This window comes from Mesocricetus auratus, unplaced genomic scaffold (assembly GCF_017639785.1).
Source record: "Mesocricetus auratus isolate SY011 unplaced genomic scaffold, BCM_Maur_2.0 Super-Scaffold_15014, whole genome shotgun sequence".
Classification (NCBI taxonomy): Eukaryota; Metazoa; Chordata; class Mammalia; order Rodentia; family Cricetidae; genus Mesocricetus; species Mesocricetus auratus.
The window spans coordinates 34,602,728-34,626,171 of record NW_024429186.1 but is presented as its reverse complement, the minus strand read 5'-3'; the positions used below and the strand labels follow the sequence as shown (position 1 = coordinate 34,626,171).

At 43.4% G+C, this 23,444-nt stretch overlaps 1 protein-coding gene across 9 annotated transcripts in view; it reads left to right on the top strand.

Annotated features, from left to right (window-relative positions):
• Nucleotides 1-23,444, top strand: part of Sipa1l1 (signal induced proliferation associated 1 like 1) — a 284,590-nt gene that overhangs the window by 237,086 nt on the left and 24,060 nt on the right. For all 9 annotated transcript variants that reach the window (XM_040742801.1, XM_040742806.1, XM_040742805.1 and 6 more), the window contains 4 exons: nt 9,139-9,285; nt 13,723-13,847; nt 16,882-17,000; nt 20,193-20,635. In XM_040742801.1, the coding sequence (XP_040598735.1) occupies nt 9,139-9,285; nt 13,723-13,847; nt 16,882-17,000; nt 20,193-20,635 (834 nt within the window). The remainder of the gene's footprint in view (nt 1-9,138; nt 9,286-13,722; nt 13,848-16,881; nt 17,001-20,192; nt 20,636-23,444) is intronic.

Genomic DNA, 23,444 nt, shown 5'->3' with positions numbered 1-23,444 from the left:
CTGGTTATCGTGAAGCTGAGATTGACATTGAACCTTCTAACTCCAGAGTCTGCCTCTCAGCCAGCATGCTGCATGAGTAAAATCCACAACCACTCAGCAGAAATTAGCAAAATGAGTCCGTGTTAATGTACCGAATGGGCTCAGGTCACATTCACTGGAGTGGAGGTCAGCTTCAGGCCCCACACTTAAACCAACAAGTCCATGCTCTGCTATTGTCTTTGGAATATTGGCTTTGGAAATTTGGAATACAGTTGGAACAGGGGAACCCTATATTTTCATTATATGCTGGGTCCCACAAGTTAAGTGACTGGTTCTGCCTACAATTACTTTTGTTTCCCCCCCAATCACCGTTAGGTGTAAAGTTGATTCTTTTAAGAGGCACCCAGGGTGTGTGCCTGACTGTGAATGCTCACAGCTGTGTCTGAGCATTCTGCCTCATTTGAAGTGAGCTTTGTAGGAGGCTCGTGAAAGCAAGACTTCCAGGCCCTGGCTGAATAGCTGATGGGCTGAGGTGTTGGGGCCAGCAGTAGCTCTTAACAGAGCACAGAGTAGGAAAACATGAAAGAGGTCAACAGGTCGCTTGAATGTGAGTACAGTCTGTGCAGAAGCTGCTGGGTAAGACGACGGGCATTCTACAGAATTCTTTCTACATCATTCTGGAAGAGTCCTGGTTGGTATGTATACTGATGAGGACAGATAACTTGGTCCTGCTCCCTGAGTAGACAGCATTGTAATTGCTAAGTTGTGGCAAAATGCTGTGCTTAATTGTGGACTCGGGTATCTAATTTGTCAGTCACAGCTGCTGTTTGAAACTCTCTTGATTGTTCTTACCATCAGTCCACGCTTGCGCTGGGGTGACAGAGGGCCTTGTCTCTGTGGATGCATCTAGGCAGTATTGTCACTTAGGAGTAAAAAGAAGGAAATAGAAGTGTAATTAATCCTTAATACCCAGGAAACTATCTTACCACTGACTGACTACTTGGGCACCAAGAAGTCCTTACTGATGGTTTGGTAAACTGTAATCAATCACTGTCTGGAACAGTAGGTCTTAAACGTCACTGCTGTGCACACTGACTGTAGGCCTGTTTTGGGTTGATCCATGGGCAATGATAGGCATGGGTTATTTTATTGTATATCTTGGACTAGGTTGGGTAATTTTCTTTAGTATAATTTTAGCCTTTGAAAATTTCACACAGTGCATTTGATCATAGTCATCCTTCCCCTACCCCAGCTCCTCCCAGATTCCTCCCCTTAAACTTCATGTCCTCTTTTTAAATTTTTTTATTTTTTAAAGAACATATCAAGTTCAATTTATGCTTCCTGTAGACTTTGTGATGGGAGACAATCCAGTGGAGTGTGGTCCACCTACCAGGGACCATACTCTTGGGGGAAACTGACTCTCCCTCCTCCAGAAATCATCAACTGTCTATATTTCCTCAGTATCCTAGTTACTTTTCCGTTGCTGTGAAGAGATACCATGATCAAGACAATTTATTTATTTATTTTTATATAGAATTAATATTTTTAATAAAACAGAATAATTCAGTAGTAACAGGAATTGGCAAAGTATGAACAAGCTAACAAAGGTAATTTATTCACATTTGCACATAAGAGTTTCAAATTTGTGGCATTCTGTATATATAGATTTCACAAAAGTAATTCATGTATGTTATATATTATATATAATATGTAAACAATATAAATGATGTTATAAATAATATATTTAATTTACAAATATATGTGTGTGTGTGTGTGGAAGTGTTCAATATTTAAATAGTAAGTAAGGCCTTAAGTAGAGTTTCATTTTTTTAAATTTTTTTCAAGAAAAAAAATGGTTTGATTATTGATTATTTTGCTTTGCTTTAATATCTCTTGCCTTATTTCTAGCTGGCTTTTCTTAAATTATCCTATTTACTTTTTGCCTCTAGGCTTTTTTTAATTTAAATTTAAATTAGAAAAAAGGTTGCTTCACATGTCAATTCCAGGTCCCTCTCCCTTTCCCTTCCCTCCTCCCATGCCCTCCCACCAACTCCCCCAATTTCCCCAGGGAGGGTGAGGCCCTCCATGGGAGTGTCCATAGTCTGTCATTTCATCCAGGACAGGGCCCAGACCCGAGAGTCCAGGGTGAGAGTGCATCTCTCATTGTGGGATGGGCACCCAAAGTCCATTTGTATACCTGGGATAAATACTGATCTACTACCCAAGGCCCAATAGATTACTTAGGCCTCCTCACTGACACCCACATTCAGGGGGCCTTGATCAGTCCCATGCTGGATTCACAGCCATCAGTCTGGGATTCAAGAGCTAATCCTTGTCAGGTCAGCTGTTTCTGGGGGTTAAACCAGCCCAGTCTTAACCCCTTTGCTCATCAATCCTCCCTCTCTATCACTGGATTCCTTGAGTTCAGCTCAGTGTTTAGTTGTGGGAGTCTGCCTCTGCTTCCATCAGCCATTGAATAAGGGTTCTGTTTCCCAGACTCTCTGGCCATGGGATTGTAGGCTGGCACTCTCCATATATGAGAGAGTACATGCCATGTTTCTATTTTTGTGACTGGGTTACCTCACTCAGGATGGTTTCTTCTAGTGCCATCCATTTGCCTGCAAATTTCAGGATTCCATTGTTTTTTTTCTGCTGAATAGTACTCCATTGTGTAAATGTACCACATTTTCTCTATTCACTCTTCAGTTGAGGGGCATCTAGGTTGCTTCCAAGTTCTGGCTATTACAAATAATGCTGCTATGAACATAGTGGAACAGGCATCCTTGTTGTATGAATGGACATCTTTTGGCTATATGCCTAAGAGTGGAGTTGCTGGGTCTTGTGGTAGACTGATTCCCATTTTCCTGATGAATCTCCATACTGATTTCCAAAGTGGCTGTACAAATTGGCACTCCCACCAGCAGTGGAGGAGTGTTCCCCTTTCACCACAACCTCTCCAGCATAAATTGTCGTTGGTGTTTTTGATTTTAGCCATTCTGACAGGAGTAAGATGGTATCTCAGAGTTGTTTTGATTTGCATTTCCCGGATGGCTAAGGATGTTGAGCACTTTCTCAAGTGCCTCTCAGTCATTTTTGACTCCTCTATTGGGAATTCTCTATTTAGTTCTGTAGCCCACTTTTTAATTGGATCCTTTGGTGTTTTGGAGACTTGCTTCTTCTATTCTTTGTAAATTTTGGAGGCCAGCCCTTGGTCAAATATGGGGTTAGTGAATATCTTTTCCCATTCTGTGGGCTGCCTTTTTGTCTTGATTACTGTGTCCTTTGCCTTACAGAAGCTTCTCAGTTTCAGGAGGTCCTATGACCTCACTGACTGTGCTACTGGTGTTATGTTCAGGAAGCTGTCTCCTGTACCAATTCATTCGAGGGTACCACCCACTTTCTCTTCTAAGAGGTTCAGTGTGGCTGGATTTATGTTGAGGTCTTTGATCCATTTGGACTTAAGTTTTGTGCATGGTGATAGACATGGATCTATGCCAGCACCATTTGTTGAAGATGCTTTCTTTTTTCCAATGTATATTTTTAGCTTCTTTGTCGAAGATCAGATGTTCATACATGTATGGGTTAATAATCAGGGTGTTCAATTCAATTCCATTGGTCTACCTGTCTATTTTTGTGCCAATACCAAACTGTTTCCAGGACTTCAGCTCTATAATAGAGGTTGAAGTCAGAGATGGTGATGCCTCCAGATGTTTCTTTGTTGAGTAAGGTTGTCTTGGCTATCCTGGGTCTTTTGTTTTTCCATACAAAATTGATTATTGTTCTTTCAAGGTCTGTGAAGAGTTGTGCTGGTATTTTAATGGGGATTGCATTGAATCTGTAGACTTCTTTTGGCAGGATTGCCATTTTTACTACATCGATCCTATTTATCCAAGAGCATGGGAGATCTTTCCATTTTCTCAGGGCTTCTTTAATTTCTTTCTTTAAAGACTCAAAGTTCTTGAGATACAGGTTTTTCACTTGTTTGGTTAGCGTTATCCCAAGGTATTTTATGTTGTTTGTGGCAATTGTAGTGGGTGATGTTTCTCTGATTTCTTTCTCAGCCCTTTTATCGTCTGTATATATTAGGGCTACTGATTTTCTTGAGTTGATCTTGTAAACTGGATCAAGGCAATTTATAAAAGAAAGCATTTGATTAGGAGCTTAAAGTTCCATCATGGCAGAGAGCATGATGTCAGAGAGGGCAGGCATGTCACTGAAGTAGTAGCTGAGACTTATATCTGATCCACAAGCAGGAAGCAGTGTTTGTGGGGTGGGGATGGAGACAGAAGAAAGAGAACTAACTGGGAAAAATTCTGGGCTTTTGAAACCTCAAAACCCACCCCTAAGTTACATACTTTTTCCAACAAGACCACAACTCCTAATCCTTCCCAAACAGTTCCACCAACTGGGGACCAAGTATTAAAACAGTAGCCTATGGGTGTTATTCTCATTCAAACCAACACACTCAGGAATAGGAGCTTATGAATTTCTCCTCCCTCCATGCTAGTATGTTAACTGGCTTGATCTTGTGCAGGTCTTGTACGGACATCCACAGCTGCTCTGAGTTCATGAGTACAGCTATCCTATTATGTCCAGAAGACATTATTTCACTCTGTTCCTCCCTGACCTCTGACTCTCATAATCTCTCTACCCCTTCTGCAGTGATCTTGAGCCTTGAGGAGGGAGTTTGATATAGATGTTCCATTTGTGACTGAATGCTCCATAGTCACTTTTTCCTTTGACCAGTTATAAGTTTCTGTATTAACCACTGCCTACTGCACAGAGAAACTTCTTTGATGAGATCTGAGAACTGCATTGATCTGAGGGTAGAGATAGGGATTTAGAGGGCAGTTTGATACTGTGTCCATTTAGCAAAATAATAGTAGGTTTAACCATGGGTTCTTAGCTAGATTACAATACCAGGCATGTGTTGCCTCCTATGGAGCAGGCTTTAAATCCATCCAGAAAGTAGTTGGTTACCCCAATAACATTTATGCCACTATTACACCCATAGGCATATCTTGCAACACTTGTCATTATTGCAGGTCACAGATTTCCTAGCTGGTAAGACTATTGGTGTTACCCCCAGCAGCCAGTGAAAGACCCTCTCTCAAATTAAGTAAATAAGTATTGGATCAATACCTGAAGAGCAACACCCAGTGTTTTTCTCTGGCCTTACCCACACATACCCCCAAGTTTGTTATTTTTTTTTGTGTGAGATTATAAATTTCATAGCAGTTGAAAAGTAGTTAATCTTCATTCTCTATACCTATGTGATTATTAATATTCTATGTTTTGGTTCCTTTAAAACAGAACAAAGCAGGAAGAACTGGATTATTTTGGAGGAAAAGGCACTGTGACCTTGTTCTAGGATACTGGGCATAGCAGTTCCTAAAACAGGTGTGCTTAGGCTGTGAGGGCCCAGCACAGGTCGGGGAGGTCAGTTGTGCTGAGAGCTCATGAGAAGAGACTGCTACCCTTTTCAGAGAGCACCTTCAGAGCAGCACAGTGCCCAGTAACAGCTAGCCTCCAGCTCTGCAGAGACTGCTGGCATCCAGACAGTCACACCTTCTGCTCCTGAGCAGGTCTCTTAAATATTGGTATGATAGCATCAGAGTCATGGTATTGTAAACCACAGAGTTGTACATTACAAGGATAAAGCAGATTCTACATTTTCTTTGCCTGGCATTCATGTATTTGGAGATGTAAACACACTGGGATGGCTTTGCTTCAGCTGTTCTGTGCATGTCCTCTGTGTGTGAACAGTTAGAAAACAAAGCCACCATTGAGTTCCATAGATGCAGAAGAGAGGTGGAGTGAATGCCAGCCTTCTGGAATGCTGTTTTTTCATTTGGGGCTAACTCTAGTAACTAAATAGAATTCTGATACATTTGCCAAGTGAAAGAGCTGGTATTAAGAATGAGCTTGGAGTGTTGTAGTTTAATGTATGTTTTGGAGAACAGGCTACAGAAAGCAAGTTCTAAGGCCAAAGATAAAAGTTCTATAGCATTTCTTCCTCTTTTCAGTGACAGGAAGGCAGACTCTGGGGGCATCATCCTACTTTAGATCTGTTTGTTCCGTAATTCTTACTCAGTTTTTTGTTTGTAACTTGCTCTTTCCTCTTCCTCCCCCATTCTAGTCCTGGTTATATCTGAATGAATTGTGAGACATCTAAGAGCATACTTAGGAGAACGCAATATATGAACAACCTTTTTTTTTTTAAAATTTTTGGTACCCAGATATGTCTTGATCATCCTCCTATCAAAACACAGTATTGGGTTTTGGAGAGATGACTCAGTGGTTAAGAGCACTGGATGCTCTTTCAGAGAACCTGATTTGGTTTCCAGCACCCACAAGTTGGCTCAAAAGTATCTGTAACTTCAGTTCCAGGGGATCTGATGCCCTCTTCTGACCTGTATGGGCACTGCATGCATAAGGCTCATAGACATACTTATAAACACTCATACACATAAAATAAAATAAAGGTGATTCTAAACAACAAAAAAAGTATCCTAGATAGGGTTGATCTAGGTTTCTCTAATTACTAAGTACACAGCTACCTACAGACACACACTGGACCCTGACATCCTCATTAAGGTCTGTGTGGTAATATCACAATGGTTGATGCCAGAAGGAGATGCCACAAATCTTACTCTGCAAAGGGGGTGTAATACAGAGCAAGTGTCTGAGTGGCCCCTATGAGGACAGTGCTCTCAGCCCCTCCCATATGTATGGAAAACCCTGTGGGGGTTAGTCGTTGACCACCAGGAGTATGGCTTGTGATGTGGTGGAAGATGCTTAGAGGGGGCCTGGTCTCGCTTTCCATCACAGTCTCCAGTGTTCTGCTTGTCCTTGTTCACACTTAGAGCAGCATCCTCAGTAGTTCTCTCTCCATCTGTGACATCAATGGCTTTCTGCTGTAATCTTAGTCCCCACACTCCATTCCTGTTTCCACAGTTAAGAAAGCACACTGATTTGGTTATAATTGCTTTAAGCAAATTGCAAATTCTAAAAGCCAACACTTTCAAGAACCCCTGGGTGGGGCAGGGGTAGAAAGTGGGGAGTAGCTCAGTGAGTAATAAGAGTACTTGCTGCTCTTACAGAGGATTCAAGTTCAGTGGCTCATAACCTCTGTAACTCTTAGTTCCAGGAATCTAATACTCTCTTCTGGCCTTTACAGTACCAGGTATATATGTGGTGTATCTGTGTACATACAGCCAAAATAGTCATACACATAAAATAAAGATAAGTAAGGCTCAGTCCTGTGCCATTGGGACAGAGTGTTGTGGGGAGACACATAAACACAAAACTAGTATGCCATGATAGTACACAGAGTACACTATGGGGCGTGAAGAGGTTCTGCTCTGTATATTCAGTTAGAATATCGGAATTGGGGTTAGTAGGAAGACAGGGAGGCATTCTAGATGACAGCAGATGAGTGAAAGTGGGAGTATAGTGGCTCTCTGAATCCTGGCCCACCTATCCACAGCCCAAGACACAGGGGCATGGAGGGGAGAGTGGTCAGATGGTTTGAGGCCTTGAAGATGATGACAGGGGCAGGCTTTGGTCTTCTATCATGTAGACAAAGGGAAACTTTGGAGTAACTTCTAGCAATGGTTGACATGGTGGAAGAGTGTTGCTAGGAGCTCCTGGGGGGATGGAATGGATGGAGCCTGGAAGTCAGAGACCATTTGGGTGAAAGAGGTCAGAGGGCAGGCATGGTGGAGCCCAGATTGAGCCTTTGGTTTTTCAAGACCAGTACTGAGGATGCTAGGGCACAGTCTGTGTAGTACACAAATATGCGGCATAATTGGAACAGTTAAATCTGGGAGATGGGAGAGAGAAAGGGAAACATGGTTCCAAGATGCTTAGCTCGATATAACAAGTAGAGGACGATGGTTCCATTTGTGGCACAGGGAGAAAGCTGTTCCTTTTGAAAAGGCTTGATTTGAATTAGGAGAGGATTTAGGAATCACGTCTAGGAGACAGCCAGAGAGAACTCAGGTATGCCTCATAGATAAAATTGGAAAAAAAAAATTGGAGTTAGGCACCTAGCAGCTGTCCTTTCTGTCTCCACTAGAAAAGCATCTCGGTGTGGTTCTGTTAGCCCTTCTGCCACCTTCTGAGTGAAATTCCTTCCCCATCTGTAGACTCACTGTAGAAATGGCATTATTCCATCAGCCAGGCTCTGGTCCAGAGTTTCAACTCTGCTTAGAACTGAATGGCTTCATTTTAGACGTCTGTTGACCATGCCAAACCCATACCAACTGTCTCACTAGTGGACAGCTGCTCACACGAAATAGACTTCACCTGGCCTATTATGACCTGGGATGAATTACTTAGAACCCACTTCCTCAACCATCCCATGGAATCAATTCACCCTACTGGCATAGTCCAGGCATCTTCAGGTGTTCACTTTTGAAATGAGGTTGCTTTGTTACTAAGCCTGGTCACAGTTGTCAACACATACACATGGCAATGACTATCCTGTTGCCAACTAGAATGGAAAATAGAGAAGGTTGGGTGATACTGTCTACCCTGCCTACAAAGTTCCAGCCTTTACCTTGATAGTCAGCTAGCCAATATGCCAGGGCCAAAACACAGCATATCTCCGCTGTGAAAATCTACAAATGCAATTCTGGGAATGTGTTTTCATACGGAATTTCTTAGTGTGAGCTACTGTCAACCAAAATTATAAAAACTAGTAGGCAGAGCCTGAACATTGCAAGCTTTGAGTAATGAGATAGGAAAGCAAAGAGGCACTTGAAGAATGTGCTCTTGCAGTGGCCATGAGGTGGGCGTGTGAGAAACTGGAATTAACTGCTGGTTAATGTCACTGGGGTGCACTTATCCTCCGTTCTGCCAACGTGGAGACTGTATAGCACTTCACCTGACTGAATCTGGCAGCTTTGGAAGCATGTATATTTCTAGGTCTTTCCACCTATAATTTTATTTATAGGTTCCACCCCCTTTTAGGCAGTTTTCCAGCTATCCCCTCAGGAACAGTATTAGCCGGAGGTTTCTCTTATGGACTTCCATTATTCTCACGTTTCCACGAGGCCACTGCCTTTTTGGTGTTTATATGATGTCTTCTGCCATGCACTGCCTTGCGGTTTTTCTCTGAGTTGTTGACTTCATGTTTTCACTTCACACTTACAGGCTGTCTCCTGGCTCAGACATCTATGTGACAGTCTCATCCATGGCTTTGGCAAGATCCCAGTGCCGTAACTCCCCCAGCAACCTGTCTTCATCCAGTGAGACTGGCTCTGGGGGTGGCACCTACAGACAAAAATCCATGCCCGAAGGGTAGGTATGCCATTTGTCCCCCTGGAGAGTGGTCTATCATCAGTGTTCTTCTCTGTGTCCAGACATGTAAAATGATACCCATTCAGACAGGCCTCATAAAGCTCCATGCAGCCAGCAGAGAAGATGGATAGAGGAATGTCCAATGGCTAGGTCAAGCCACTTCTGAATAAGACGATCAGTCTGTAGTCGGTGCAGCAGCGAAGTCAAACAGCATCAGCTTCTCATCGCATGGATTGTTAGTATCTCTGGAAGGGTTTTGTCACTTCCTAATACTTCCTCCAAAGTGAACTCAGCAAAGCACTGCCTGCACTGGAGTCATATTGCTGCTGATAGAGAAAATGATAACCACACCCTGAGCTTGAAGTTGTCTAATAAGATGCCTGTATTTTATTGGTTTGCTTTTTGTTGTTACTTGGTTTTGCAAGACAAGGTTTCTCTGTGTAGCCTTGACTGTCCTGGAACTCACTCTGTAGACCAGACTGGCCTCAAACTCACAGAGATCCACCTGCCTCTGCCTCCTGAGTGCTGGGACTAAAGGTTTGTGCCACCACTGCCCAGCTGCTGTTTTCTTTTTAATCCTCTAAGTGCCCAAAAGTAACCATTTGTCAGGCTGAGGCTGTAGCTCGGATATGAGCACTCACCTAGCCTGAGGCTCTTCGTTATGTATCCAGTGCCACTGGAAACAAAACTAAACCAAAGTCAGAGGGGAGGGAACTACACCTGACTTTAAAGGCCACTGTGGGGTGAGGGGACGGGAATGTCTGAGGCTTGGAAGCCAAGGGCACAGAAGCATAGCATAACACACACAAGCTGCCTCACACAGACCAAGACAACCAAGTTGTCTTTTCTGGTGGTCCCAAGAAAGAGCTTGAACCATTCAAGGTTCCCAAAGACGGATTACAGATGGAAACATGATTTGGTAACTTTGCTGAGATTTAACCATGTCAAAAATTAGCAAGCTACTGATAATATCCTCATAGTGGTTATTTTTCTCTAGACTAGTATCCAGTTGAGCTTTTAAAAAGGTTGATTTGTATGTCCATATGTGTTCTGTTTGCATGTATGTATGTGCACCACGTTTGTGCCTGTGGCCCTTGGAGGTCAGAACAAGGCATCAGACTCCCTGGAACTAGAGTCATGGATGGTTATGAGCTGCCATGTGGGTCTGGGACTCAAACCCAAGTCCTCTGGAAGAGCAGCTGGTGCTCTTAACTGCTGCGCCATCCTCCAGTTCCTCCACTGGTTTTCTTAGCCGTTGGATAGGAATATGTTGGTGGTGGTGCTGAATGTTATATTAACAGAAAGTAGGTGATAAAAGCGCTCTACAGTATGCCTTCTCCACCGTGTTGTCGCCAAAGTAGCCTGTTTGAAGTGCATATGTCTTACTGTAATTGCTTCAATGATGACTAGCAAATAAGTTTAGCTTTTCTCCATCAGTTCCTGCAGAGGGGTTGTGAGTCACTTATTGTACCGCACCACAAGTCCAACTAATTATTTCTTACTTAAATTGGATTTTAAATGGTATGATTTGCCTTCACAATGAAGAAGTCAACATACCTTCATCATTATTATAGCACTAAATATCAATGAGCTAACAATAAAAAGGTTTTTTTTCCTGTCTGTGATACACTCTAGATGTATATCAGCAAAGCAAGTGAAGACATTAGTGCTATACTTGATGCTAAAAACCACAAGTCCCATGCCCCTAATGCTCTGTTTTTGTTAACAAAATGGTGATTATTCCATTGGGCATGCAGTAGCCAACCTGTATCCTGGATGATATTGAGAGGTTTTCGATCTTTGGTGAGCCCACCTTGGATTGCAGACATCACATAATTCATTTTGCACCTGGGGATAACTTTTTAAAATAATAATAATAATAACAATGAAGTGTTGCCTTCTATATACGAAAGTCATTTTTGGTGTTTGTTGTTTCTTTTTGTATTGTTTTTCAAGACAAGTTCTATATAGTCCTGGCTGGCCTCAAGCTCAGGGATCTGCCTGTTTCTCCCTTCCAAGTGCTAGATTAAAGGCATGCACCACTACACAAAGCTGTTTCGTGCACATCCATGAGGCAAGAGGTGTCTGGCTCACTGGTGTGTCTTGCTGTTGCCCATGAAGTTTGATCCTGAAATTACCCTAACCCAGAGCAGTTGTGTTCAGGTTGATGTTGAACTATGTGTGCTCTGCTGGGCATATGTTAGTGTTAGGCATGCACGCCATTAGAGCAGTAACTCTCCGTGGACAGTGTGCAGTGTTGATGTCTTCCCTCACCTCAGCATAAGACTATTCTCTCGTCTTAGAAATGCATTTTGATGCCACTCACTAAGACATTATTTTCTAGTTGTCCCTAGTGAAGAATTAAACTTGTCTGTGATGGCAGCTAGGAACAGGTTCCAGCCCATTGTGAAGAAGTTTCAGAGGTGCCAGCCTCCTGCAGAGAAATGGGCAGCTTGGGGGGCTGTATGCCTGGCCACTGAGTATGTCCTGTGTGAGCCCAGTGATTGCTTTAAACTGCTTTCAGATACCACCAGTGTCTCAAAATGTCAAGTTTATCTCCAACAAGGTCCTCTAAAATGAGGCCAAGTGTGGGATTTAGACCTTTTATCTAAATCCCTCAATGACAAGATGTTTCTCGTGGGTTCTCTGACACACAGCATCTATGTAAGAAGAAAAATGCTTTTCAAGGCGGAATTTAAAGTGTCTTGGTATTTATGGTTCTCCTTTAAATTTGGATGGAGAAAGTTACCTTTTAGTTTGCTCTGCTACAAAAAGGAAGAGTGATATTGGGATCCATGTCTAACTGGCATCCTTACCCTATCTTGAAAAATCCTTCCTTTGGTGTACATTTAGAATAGGGCCGAAGGGTCAGTGTGAGGGTTCTCACTGCTTAGGGGAGAGAAAGCAGATTTGATAATATTCTTCTCCCCTGCTAGTTTCATAAATAAGGGTTCTTTCTTGGGCTACAGGCATATACAAGATCGTTTTTCACAGTGAGCCTTACAAGGGGGCTTCTACCCAAGATGCATTTGCCACAGCAACTGGGAAGATAATTTCACAAATTTTACTACAGCCAATATTTTTGTGGCATTCTGTATTTTCCAAGTCTTTTGCCTAGATTTTGCTGCCTAGAGCTTTGCAATGTAATTGCCATGTTGTGTATAAAGAGAATGAGACAGAGCTTGGGGATTTTGTTTAGTTCTACTGGGTCACCAGTTTCAACTCAACTCCATGTTTTCTCACTCCCAGAGTCCTACCCTTCCCAATATAGCTCTTGCAGGTCCAGACCATATGTCAATCATCACAGGTAGAACACAGCCAGCAGTTGATACAGAACCTATAGAGGGCTATGTTATCTATTAAGTTCTTCTGAAGTTCATTAGTAACTGTTAAGAGACACTATGACCACGAAGACGACTCAAAAACACTTCATTGGAGCTGACTCACAGTTTCAGCGGTTCAATCCATTGTCATTGTGGGAAAGCATGGCAGCTTGCAGGCATGCATGGTGCTAGAGAAGGAGCTGAGAGAGAGAGAGAGAGCTCTACATCCAAATCTGCAGGTGTAGGAAGAGAGTGTACACTGGGCCTTGCTCGAGTATCTGAGACCCCAAAGCCTGCCTCCAGTCACATACTTCCTCCAGCAATGCCACACCTACTCCAATACCTATTCTGACTACCCCTCCTAATAGGACCACTCCCTGTCGGCTATGCAGGCCATTTTTATTCAAACCATCACCATAACCATGGAAAATATAGTAAATAGCCACATAAATACTTGAATTCTATACTCTGACCCTTTGTGATCTCAGAATTCATATCAGTATTTGTGCTATATTAATAGAGATAATATGATTTTGTTAAAACAAGCATCACTGTTTTTTCACGAGGAGAATCAAACTGGCTCACTAAATAGCTGCATTTCTCTCTAAAAGTGGATATTTATCATTTTACATGCCAGCTTACCTACTTCCAAATTGTCCTTCCCAGTAGCAACTTAAAATTCATATAATTAGAAAGTGACTTTCATATACCATAAATGGTAGTTGTCTTTGTTTTTCAGATGATAGAGTACATTGCTCAGAAAATAATTTATCCAAGAGTAAATTAATGATTTCGTGCATTGTTGAATTAAGAGAAGCAACCCTCCATAGATGCACTGTTTAGAAGAAGAGTATGAGTGATTTTAAGCGGCAGTCTGAACTTGACTATGTGGGCTGGTGGACAGGGCTTCTTGCTCTCCGGGCCTTCTGTTAGCAAGCTCCTTGCCCTAGTTAACACTTGGTTTCAATTATAAGCATACCTTCCTGAATAGAGAGCTGTGTCTACGTGCACAGACATGCAAGCAGAAACTGGAAATACCTGTCATCAGAACCAGGACTCCACCTTGTGGGTAAAGATTCTGATGTGTCTTGCTTTTGTTTGGGAATCACCACAGGTTTGGGGTGAGCCGAAGATCTCCAGCCTCCATCGACAGGCAAAACACTCAGTCAGATATTGGTGGCAGTGGGAAATCCACACCCAGCTGGCAAAGAAGTGAGGACAGCATTGCCGACCAGATGGGTATGTACTTGGTTTATGTAAAAGTGCTTTCAGAGCAAGGTGACCTCTTGATAGCATCAAAGCATGGTGTTGTAAAAGGTGCCCCAGTTAGCAAGTATGCATGAGAATGGGTCTCTGCTAGACTTTCACATACTTGTGAAAGTAACAAATAAGAACAGGGGCTCTCAGTGACCCCAGACTTCAGCCAGCGTGACCAGGGCTCATGTTTAATGGCCAATGTGCTGAAGCTCCTGACTTCTCAGTACCCTTCTTTCTCCCTGCCTACTTGCTTGCTGCTTGGGTTGGTTGATTGGTTGGTTTTTCCTTATGCCTGGGAAGATTGTTTGTTATTCTTAATGTAAAGGCAGGAAGGGATTGAATTCTTGTCTGGTCACATTTGTATCTTGGTTATCTAACCCTCTCCTGCCTGATGGATATTTTAAGAAAGTTTCCCCTCCACTCTTGGGCTGTCAGCTAAGAAAATTTCTGAACAAAACGGCAGGATGAAATGGGTTCAGTAGGGAGCTGTCATTCAGGTCTCTGGTGCACAGCCCTATGTGGAGGAGAAATCAGTATGTCTATAGTGGCACCATGAACACTGCTTGTGGCCGTGTAAACTTTAACAGACTCACCACAAGTTTGATGCCAACCCAACCCATATAATCAGAGACTTGGTTGTGAGCTGTTGGGCTGGCTCTGCATCCTGTCATCCTGTGCCTCCGTCCCACAGTCTTTCTTCTATCTTCTGAAAGTGTTGCAATCAACATGGGATTAAGAGATACACATTTCATGCCTGAAACAAACATTTAAGGCAAAGAAAACCTACCCTATGTTTGCTGAAGGTTGATGGGTTTATCCTGTGTGAATGACTGTGCCCGAGTAAATAAATGAAAATTGAAGAAGAACAGTGTAATTCCTAGGTCCTGAAGATGTGCTTTATTCCAATGTGCCTTGTTATTGAAGCCATCTGTCACTCCCCAGTATTATCCCACCCACCCCAACTCTGAAAATCTAAGCATATTCTGTCTGCTTCCCTGCTCTTGACAGAATGTCGTTAATCCATATGTTTTGGTACTGTTGGGATAGTAATGTCATACATGAGCAGGCTCCTCTGCAGCATTACCTTAGTGGCTTTTTCTGGCTCCCAGTGTACACTCTAGCCAAGGCTGCAGCAAGCCTTTCCATGCCCAGTGTGGTACTTCCACTGGGAATCAGAAGGTGTCTGGGCACCAGAAGGATAGTCACACAGTTCATCATACATCCCCTAACATGACGTGCTCTCCAGTCTTCTTCCTCCTGCATCTACTTCAGAGTAGTGGCATCTCACTCCTCACAGTTTATGATGCCGGTATGAATTTGAATCAATCTCTTGAGCACAATGTTTCATCCATCTGGCACTATATAGCTTTAAATGAAACTAATAGTCAGGTGCTCCTAGAGATTGCCTGGAAAGACTTCAGTATACTGTGAAATGTGTGATTGATGGCTTTTCTTCTCTCAAAATCTATTAGCTGATCATGCCTTTAATCCTAAGCTAGGATATGGGGGTTGGCTGAGTCAAGAGAATACCATCACTTAAAAGCCAAGTTGTGCTACAGAGTGACATCCTGTTTCATAATGCTAAAATACATTATTAATTTGGGGATCCCAGAATTCCAGGAGAATAAGCTAGCCTTCCCTAATTGTTATATCATAAGGAATCCAGGGCTTGGTTGATGTCCAGGCTGTCCAACCTTTTGGCATTGAAATAAACTTGGTTATCTGTGAAAGTCATACTCAAAGAGCTACACAGTCAGGCTACAAAGAAAGAAAGGAAAAGGAAGGAAGGGAGGGAGGGAGGGAGGGAGGGAGGGAGGGAGGGAGGGAGGGAGGGAGGGAGGAAAGGAGAATCCTATAATGATGTGGCTGGACATGGTGGCACCCATCTTCAATCCCATTGCTTAACAGGCAGAAGCAAGGGGATCTGTGTGTTTAAGACCAGTCTGGTCAGCCAGGGTTGCATAGTAAGGCCCTACTGCAAAATAAAACATATGTGCGTGCACATGTCTGAGTGTGTGTGTGTAAATCTCATAGTGTTTTCAGTTAGTTCACAATTTTTTTTGTTGATTGTATTCACAGCCATCCTTAGTTTCGTGTGTCCTGTGGGCTTCAGGTTGAACATACATGGCAGTTACCACAGGGAAAATATATTAAAAATGTTAGATGTTCCCTGGCTCGGTAATGTATAGAGTTGACCTCCCCACACTTGGTGTGGATGTAACTGGTACCTGCTAGGCAGACTCATCCATTCCTGCTACCAGTGTGCTGGGAGCTAGTTCTTCCTTACAGTGTGGGCAGTCTCAGCTGGATTCACGGGCTCACTGGTCTCCATGGATGCTTGTTTCTACCTCACTGCTCCTGGAACAGGCTGCCTGGTCCTCTGCAGGTCAAGAAGGGTGTTGGAGAAGTCCATAATTCCTGTTGTTAGCTCTAGGCAGTTGGGGTAAATCACTGTCTCCTGTTTTGGGGACCCCATCTTGAACATCAGTGTGGATCCTGAAAGGAGATGATCATTTGAAGTAAAGTAGCTGCTGTGTGTATGTTGTGTCATGCTTACAGTTATAGAGGACCTCAGGGATGCAATTCTTCCTGTCCTTGAGCAGAATGATTCACAGATAAAAAGTTCCCAGTGTGTGACGGTAAGTAACGTGTGATAGCATCCATACCTTTCCAGGGAATCGACACTGAACTACGCTAGCCTCACTGTAGTGACTGATTCGTGAGTTTAACCCATGTATTCTGAACTTCCCCCAAGGAAACAATTAGTTCTGAACTTTGCTGCATTGTTCATGGTCTTTGGTTTGGTGGCACTTGGCTGTGCTAATGTGTATGATGTGACATGTCACCAGCTGCAAGCTTTCTCCGCCAACCACCTAGTTTCTGACATGCTATCTCCTGTGTAGACTCCTAACAAGCTTGCACTAGTGCCGAGAGTTGTCTGGTCAGTGAGCTCTGAGAGATGGGTGGCAGGTCTGCGTGTGGCAGCTGTACCATAATGTCCTGTGCTGTGTTCCAGAGCCTACATGCCATCTCCCAGCAGTATCAAAGGTACTGCCTGCTTTCCGAGACAGCCCCAGTGGGAGATTAATCCGGCAGGATCCAGTGGTTCACTTGTCTCCAAACAAACAAGGCCATGTAAGTTCACTGTGAGCTTAACAAAATAACTCATTTCCAGCAATGTATTATGATACCTGTAGTCTGAAAATGGCACCCACCTTCTCTACTCCAACTCTGTGTGGCAGAAGACTTGTTACCTTACACTTGGGGTTCGCACAGTCCAGATTCTGAGCTGCTTTAGTGTAAACTCTATTCTGAAGAGTAGGTCTGCATCCCAACAGGTCTTTAGGAGTGTTCAGGAATTCAGAAGTCCTAATGTTAGAAGGAGAACTGTGCAGCAAAGGGGGTCTCCCGTTCCACATAGCTGGAAGAATGAGTGAGGCCAGGTCAGACAGGTCAGGACTGACCATAGCCCTGCCGCTTCTCCTGTCTGTTCTAACATGGGTTCTCATTGTCTTTGGGTACACAAAACATTGGCAGGTTATCATTCCCTCCCTGCCCCCTCCCTTTGTCTCTGTTGGAAAGTATGTTTTTATTCGGGTCACTTGCTAGGATGAGGAGTTCTCCATTTCACGCTTGCGGACTTTGAGGGTACTCATACTGTACCAGTTCTCTTCTAGAGAAATGAATATTGAAACTAAAAAACAAGCGAGTCTGTCCTGTAATATGCCCTGTAGGTTTGCTAGGACCATGTTCTTCACAACTCTACTTGTATATGATTGAGAGGAGCCAGGCTGGACTTTCCCTTTCTCGTTTCAATTGTATACTGACTACCTGGTACAATAGTATCTGGAATACATGGTGAAGTCAATTTACCGAAATTAAAATTTCCTGTTTCTTCTTACTGTCTGGCTGAGAGAATTTCAAATGTATTTCAGCTCACTCTCAGGGCAGGCACATTTAAGACTCAGAGGCCACCTGTGGCTGGGGCTCCATGGTGATAGCTCAGGGGAAAGCTGGAGGAGTTCTGCACAATTCCTAGGCATGGTGCACAGCTGGTACCCCAGCACTCAGTGTACAGCCTGGGCAGCATATTGAGATGACATCTACAAAATGTAAAGTTAAATAAACAGACTTGTTATGGAGAAAAGTTAGCATGCTAGTAGTAAAGTAATGGGTGGTGCCTTTTCAAGGTGAGGGTTTCACCTCCAGGAACACAGGTGTCCTCCCTCCCTGGTCTGGGCCAGCAAAGGACGTCTCCTCCCTCCACCAGAGATGCACACATGGCACTTCCCTTCATCTTCTTGTCTCCAGCAAATAGCTGGGCTTCCCGTCTTCCTCCCATTTAAATATCACTTCCCAGAGCACTTGCTCAGTCTGTGCAAGGCCCTGAGTTCAGCCTCCAGAACCATCTGTACACCAGAAGTTTGTTCAGGTAGCTTTTAAAAGCTTTTTTCTTTGGTAAAGTCTATAAAACATCATTTCTAGGCATCTAAGCCACTGACTGCATACACATCTTTGTTGTGATGTCATTCATATACCATAAAATTTACTTAAAGAATGTAATCTAGTTGCTTTTAATATATTCAAAGAGACTGAAGATGGCTCAACAGGTAAAGGCACTTGCTGCCAAGCCTGATGACCTGAATTTAATGCCGAAACCCACATGGTGGAAGGAGAGAACCAACTCCAGCAAATTGTGTTCCGACTCCACACACACACACTGTGGCATATACATGCACACACCTAAATAAGTAGATGTGTTTGTAATAATATGTACATAGTCAAAGAGTTGTACAGTCAACACCATGAGCCAATTTTTCAGAAGATTTCATTACTCTGAAAGCCTGTATCCTTCAGTAATCACCTCCAATTCCCTGTCCCTTCCAAGACCCAGGGAACCACTTAATTTACTTGGGGCATCTATGGATATGTCTATGCTTGTCATTGCACTTCAGTGGAAATCATGTGATCTATGGCCTTCTGTGTCTCAGATCTTTTATTAAACACAGATTAAAAATTCTTACCCTTGTTGTAGCTACACCTGTAGTTCATTCCTTTTGGGGACTGAAGAGTACTCCATTGACAAATGGAGATGTATGTATGTATGTATGTATGTATGTATGTATGTATGTATGTGAGAGATTGTTCTATTTTTATCTATTCATAAGTCACTCATTAGGCTTGTGTCTACTTTTGTCTATTATGATTGCTGCTTCTATAAGCACTCAAGCATATGTTTTTGTGAATATACATTTTTATGTCTCTTGAATCTTCATCAAGAATGAAATTGCAGTTATTTTGCCATAGCGACTGCCGCAGTTTTCATTCCTAACAATAATCCCCTTTTTTGTCTGCTGCTTTGTTTGGAGGTTTTCTTGTGTATGTAGAGTCCTCACTCTGCTTTGCCCTACATTGCTGTGTGGCCAGTGACACGGAGCCCCTTTCCATGTGGTCATTGACATTTAAGTGTCTGCTCTGCAGAGACATCTGTTCATGGGTCACACCATTTTTAATGTATTATTTGAGACAAAAAGCTTTGGTTTTGATCAAATCCAGTTTCATGTGTGTTGTCCTTGTGTCCTAGCTAAGAAACCACACAGTTACCCACAGTCACAGAAAATTATACCTGTTTTTGTCTCATGTTTTACATTGTAGATTCAGGTCTTCTGTGCCTCTTAATTTTTTTTTTCTATGCAGTAAGAATTCAACAACTTCTTGTTTGGTTTTGGCTGGTTGGTTGATTGGTTGATTTGGAGGATTCTGGCATGTGAATATCCAGTTATCTCAGTACCATTTAGTGATGAGACCAGTTTGTCCCCCTAATGAATTATCGTGGCGTCTCTGTGTAGATTGTAACTTTCAGTACTGGTTGGAAAGCTGTCTCTTTAGTACATGCTAACTGGGGAACCACAAGAGTTCAGACTTAATTCATCCCAGATTCTGCCTGCTAGCCACTGTTGTTTGACTTCTAGGGTCAAGCACACTTTCTAATTATAAGCCCTTTGGAAATGTCATTTCCTCTCTATGTTAAGATAATAATAAAGATATCAATGACTGCTTATATTTTTTCCTGGTTAAAGTCATCACTATGTCATTGTGTTGTTATGTTGGCCTGAGTGAAATAATGGGAAATGGATTCTTGGAGGACATGTATCTTCTCTGCCAGGGATACCACAGATGAGCCCATCAGTCTGAGTGTTGTTCCCAGGCACTGTCACCGTATTTTGACTGGTTATTGGTGCTTTGTAATTAGACACATGCCAGAGTGCCCACTCCCGTGAATCTTTCTTGGGCCCTGCATGTAAGTAACTCTTGCTTCTCTTGTAGTCTGACAGCCACTACTCCAGCCACTCCAGCAGCAACACCCTCTCCAGCAACGCATCAAGTGCCCACAGTGATGAGAAGTGGTATGATGGGGACCGCACAGAATCTGAGCTCAACAGTTACAACTACCTACAGGGCATCTCTGCTGATAGCGGAATCGATACCACCTCCTATGGCCTGAGCCATGGCAGCACGGCCTCCCTGGGGGCTGCCACCTCATCACCTCGTTCGGGGCCAGGCAAAGAGAAGGTGGCACCCCTGTGGCACAGCTCCAGCGAAGTGCTCTCCCTGGCAGATCGGACCTTGGAGACTGAGGGCCATGGCCTGGACAGGAAAGCAGAGTCCTCTCTCAGTCTGGACCTCCACAGCAAGAGCCAGGGCGGCTCAAGCCCGCTGACCAGGGAGAACAGCACCTTCAGCATAAACGATGCCGTGTCACACACCAGGTAAGTGCCCTCCTAGCCTCTGCCCACAGGGTTCCTCCCCTCCCCCTCCCCCACTTTAGTGGTCAGTGATGTCCTCAGGGGCACTGGAGTTTGTGTACATTTATTTATAAACACTGTGATTTATATGCTGCTATTTTATGCCATTTATTTTCAGCAAAATTGTTTAGCAATCTTAATGCTTTATTTCAAATTTGGAGAAAATTCTGTAGATATATTAATTGGGAAAAGTTGTTTTTTTTTTAATTTCCCTAACTACATTCCAGAATTAGCTTTCTAATTTTGATTTTCAGCATTGATATATAATGACTATAGAGAGCTACCGATTTTTGAAGATATTTGAAAGTCTAGACTATATTTTTAGACAAAATGGCCTTTCCTAAGACTGGCAGCCTTTCCAGCTTCCTGCCCTCAGCCGTCGCTTACCCCGTGTTTCCATTACTGGTTCCTGACAGTGACACGGTGGGGTGGAGATGCCCATCAGAAAAGCATAGCTAAGGTGCAGTGTGCCCTTTCTACACTCCTGCCTTGTCCTTGGTCATCGCTCTGCTAAGCAAAATGAATGCAGCTCTTCTTTCCTTACGAGCACAGAGTGATCAGACTCTGTCTTAGGGCGAAGCATTCTGCCCTGCAGCTCTGCATCTCTGCTTGTTCCTCCTTTTACCTATTACTGTTGCAAGCTGCTGGTCAGTATGTAACTGTCTAACCTGGTGTCCCACCTGGCAGTGAAGACGAATTTAGCATTGGAGTTTTCCAAATGAGAAGCCGTGCGTGCAACCGTCTAGTAAGTGCCAGATCACCTTGAAGGGAAAAGACATTTACTTTTCTGGTATTTAACTCAGTTCAGCACTCAGGTTTCTCATTGTGTCTCTGTTCTTGCCGAGGAGTTTCACGTTTCTCTTCAAGGTCGAGGCTGTGTGATTGTGTGCATCCTCACAAGCGTACGGTGCCTCTGTTTGTCATCCCTAATTCTAGCTTGTTGTTATTTTTGAGATTGTATTTAGATTACATTTTTCCCTTCTCCTTCCTCCCTCCAAACCCTCTGATATACCATCGCCTACTCTTCTTCAAATTCATGGCCTCATTTTTCATTAATTATTGCCTGCATATATGTATATGCATATATATATATTCCTAAATGTAACCTGTTCAGCTGTATAATGGTATTTGTCTGCATGTTTTCAGGGCTGACCATTTGTCACTGGTCGCTCAGTTGGTGTGCTCTTCCCTGGGGAGGACCACCTCTCCCACCCCCAGCTTTCCTTAATTACCTGTAGTTCTTTGTGTGAGGCTGAGGCCCTGAGGGCATCTCCTCATGCAGTTTGGCATGCTTGTTGGTGTGCTCCTTGTTCAGTCCCTGCTTGGGTGGTCATGATACTGAGACTATATAGGTGTAGCATTTATCTTGAAAAAGAATATTTGCCTCAGCAGGGTAGGGGATGGGTCTAGAAAGGTTGACTGGAAAGGCGGCCCCCGAATGCTGTTAGCAGTGCAGCAGCCTGGCAGAATAGCAATAGCAGAATAGGTATGACCCTCCATCTTATTAGCTAGGCTGCTAGTGTCCCTCGGAATGTTGAGGACTGAGCAGTTTCTAGAAACCTAGATTTCTGTTTCCGTGGTTTTAGTCCACCTGAAGAGAGATCCTTGCTCTAATCTGAGGTAGCAGAAAGGGAGCTGGAGAGAGATGGTCTAGAATGGTGTGACCTCAGAGCAAGGTTGAGAAGAGCTGGGCCCTGGTGCCAAACCACAAAACCCTGAGGCTGTGCTGTGACAAGCCCAGGGGTCACACACACACACACACACACATAAACACACACACACATACATAAACACACACAACCCACACCACCCCCTGGAAGCAGGCACCTGGGTTTTACTGTGTTGACCAGACCTGCCAAAGCCTCAGAACGGATTATCTAGATTTTCTGCTTCAGAGGGGCCGTGTGGAATCATTGAAGTCATTGCCTAGAAATAGCTGTGCTATTGGAAGTCAAACTTACTTGAGAAGAATGTGGTCTTTCAGGAGGACGACAGGACTTCCCACCCACCGGAGGCTTGAGTCACACTGCTCTGGACTCCAGTAAACAGGCATGCTTTGTAACTTGGGTCTGTTGGTCTTGGCAGAGTGAGTTGGATAGTCAGAGCTGTAGCGGCCTCCCCTTTCTGGAGGGAGAGAAAGAGGACTAAGCCACAAATGTGCATTGCTGGGGAAGCTGACATCACAGCAAATTAGAGTGTGTGTGTCCTCTGCAGACAGGAGCAGCAATTAATGTGGAGATCTCTTGACAGTGCATAAAAGAGCTTGTACCTGGGACTTGGTGACAAAATGTAAATTACAGTGATTAAGTTCCTCTACTTGTTTCTGGCTAGGCTGGGCCTTCCCCTCTGTCCTGCAGTTTCCCTGTTGATGACTGCGCAGGTTTTTTGTGGCACCCCTTTGAGAAGTGCATTAATACGGGCTGGTAATTACATGGGGAGGTTATATTTGAATGTCATTAAGAGAAGCCATCCCTACAGATAAGTTGCCATGGGGGTAGAGAATATGCAACCTAGGTTCTAATTTTTTTTTTGTAATTGCTCTTTCCCTTTCAGATCTTAAAATGTATCACCCCAAAAAAAAAAAAACAGATTTATAGTGAACATAGGAGAGGCAAAGTAACACTAACTTTAATATATTCATTCAAAAATTTTACTGTATTCTTAATAGCTGAAGTTTTTGTTTTTTCTTAAGAGTCCTGGCCATGAGAGTAGGCGAGGTCAATATATAGGGTAATGCCTCAATAATGGAAAGTGACTATAAAGCCCCAGAGTG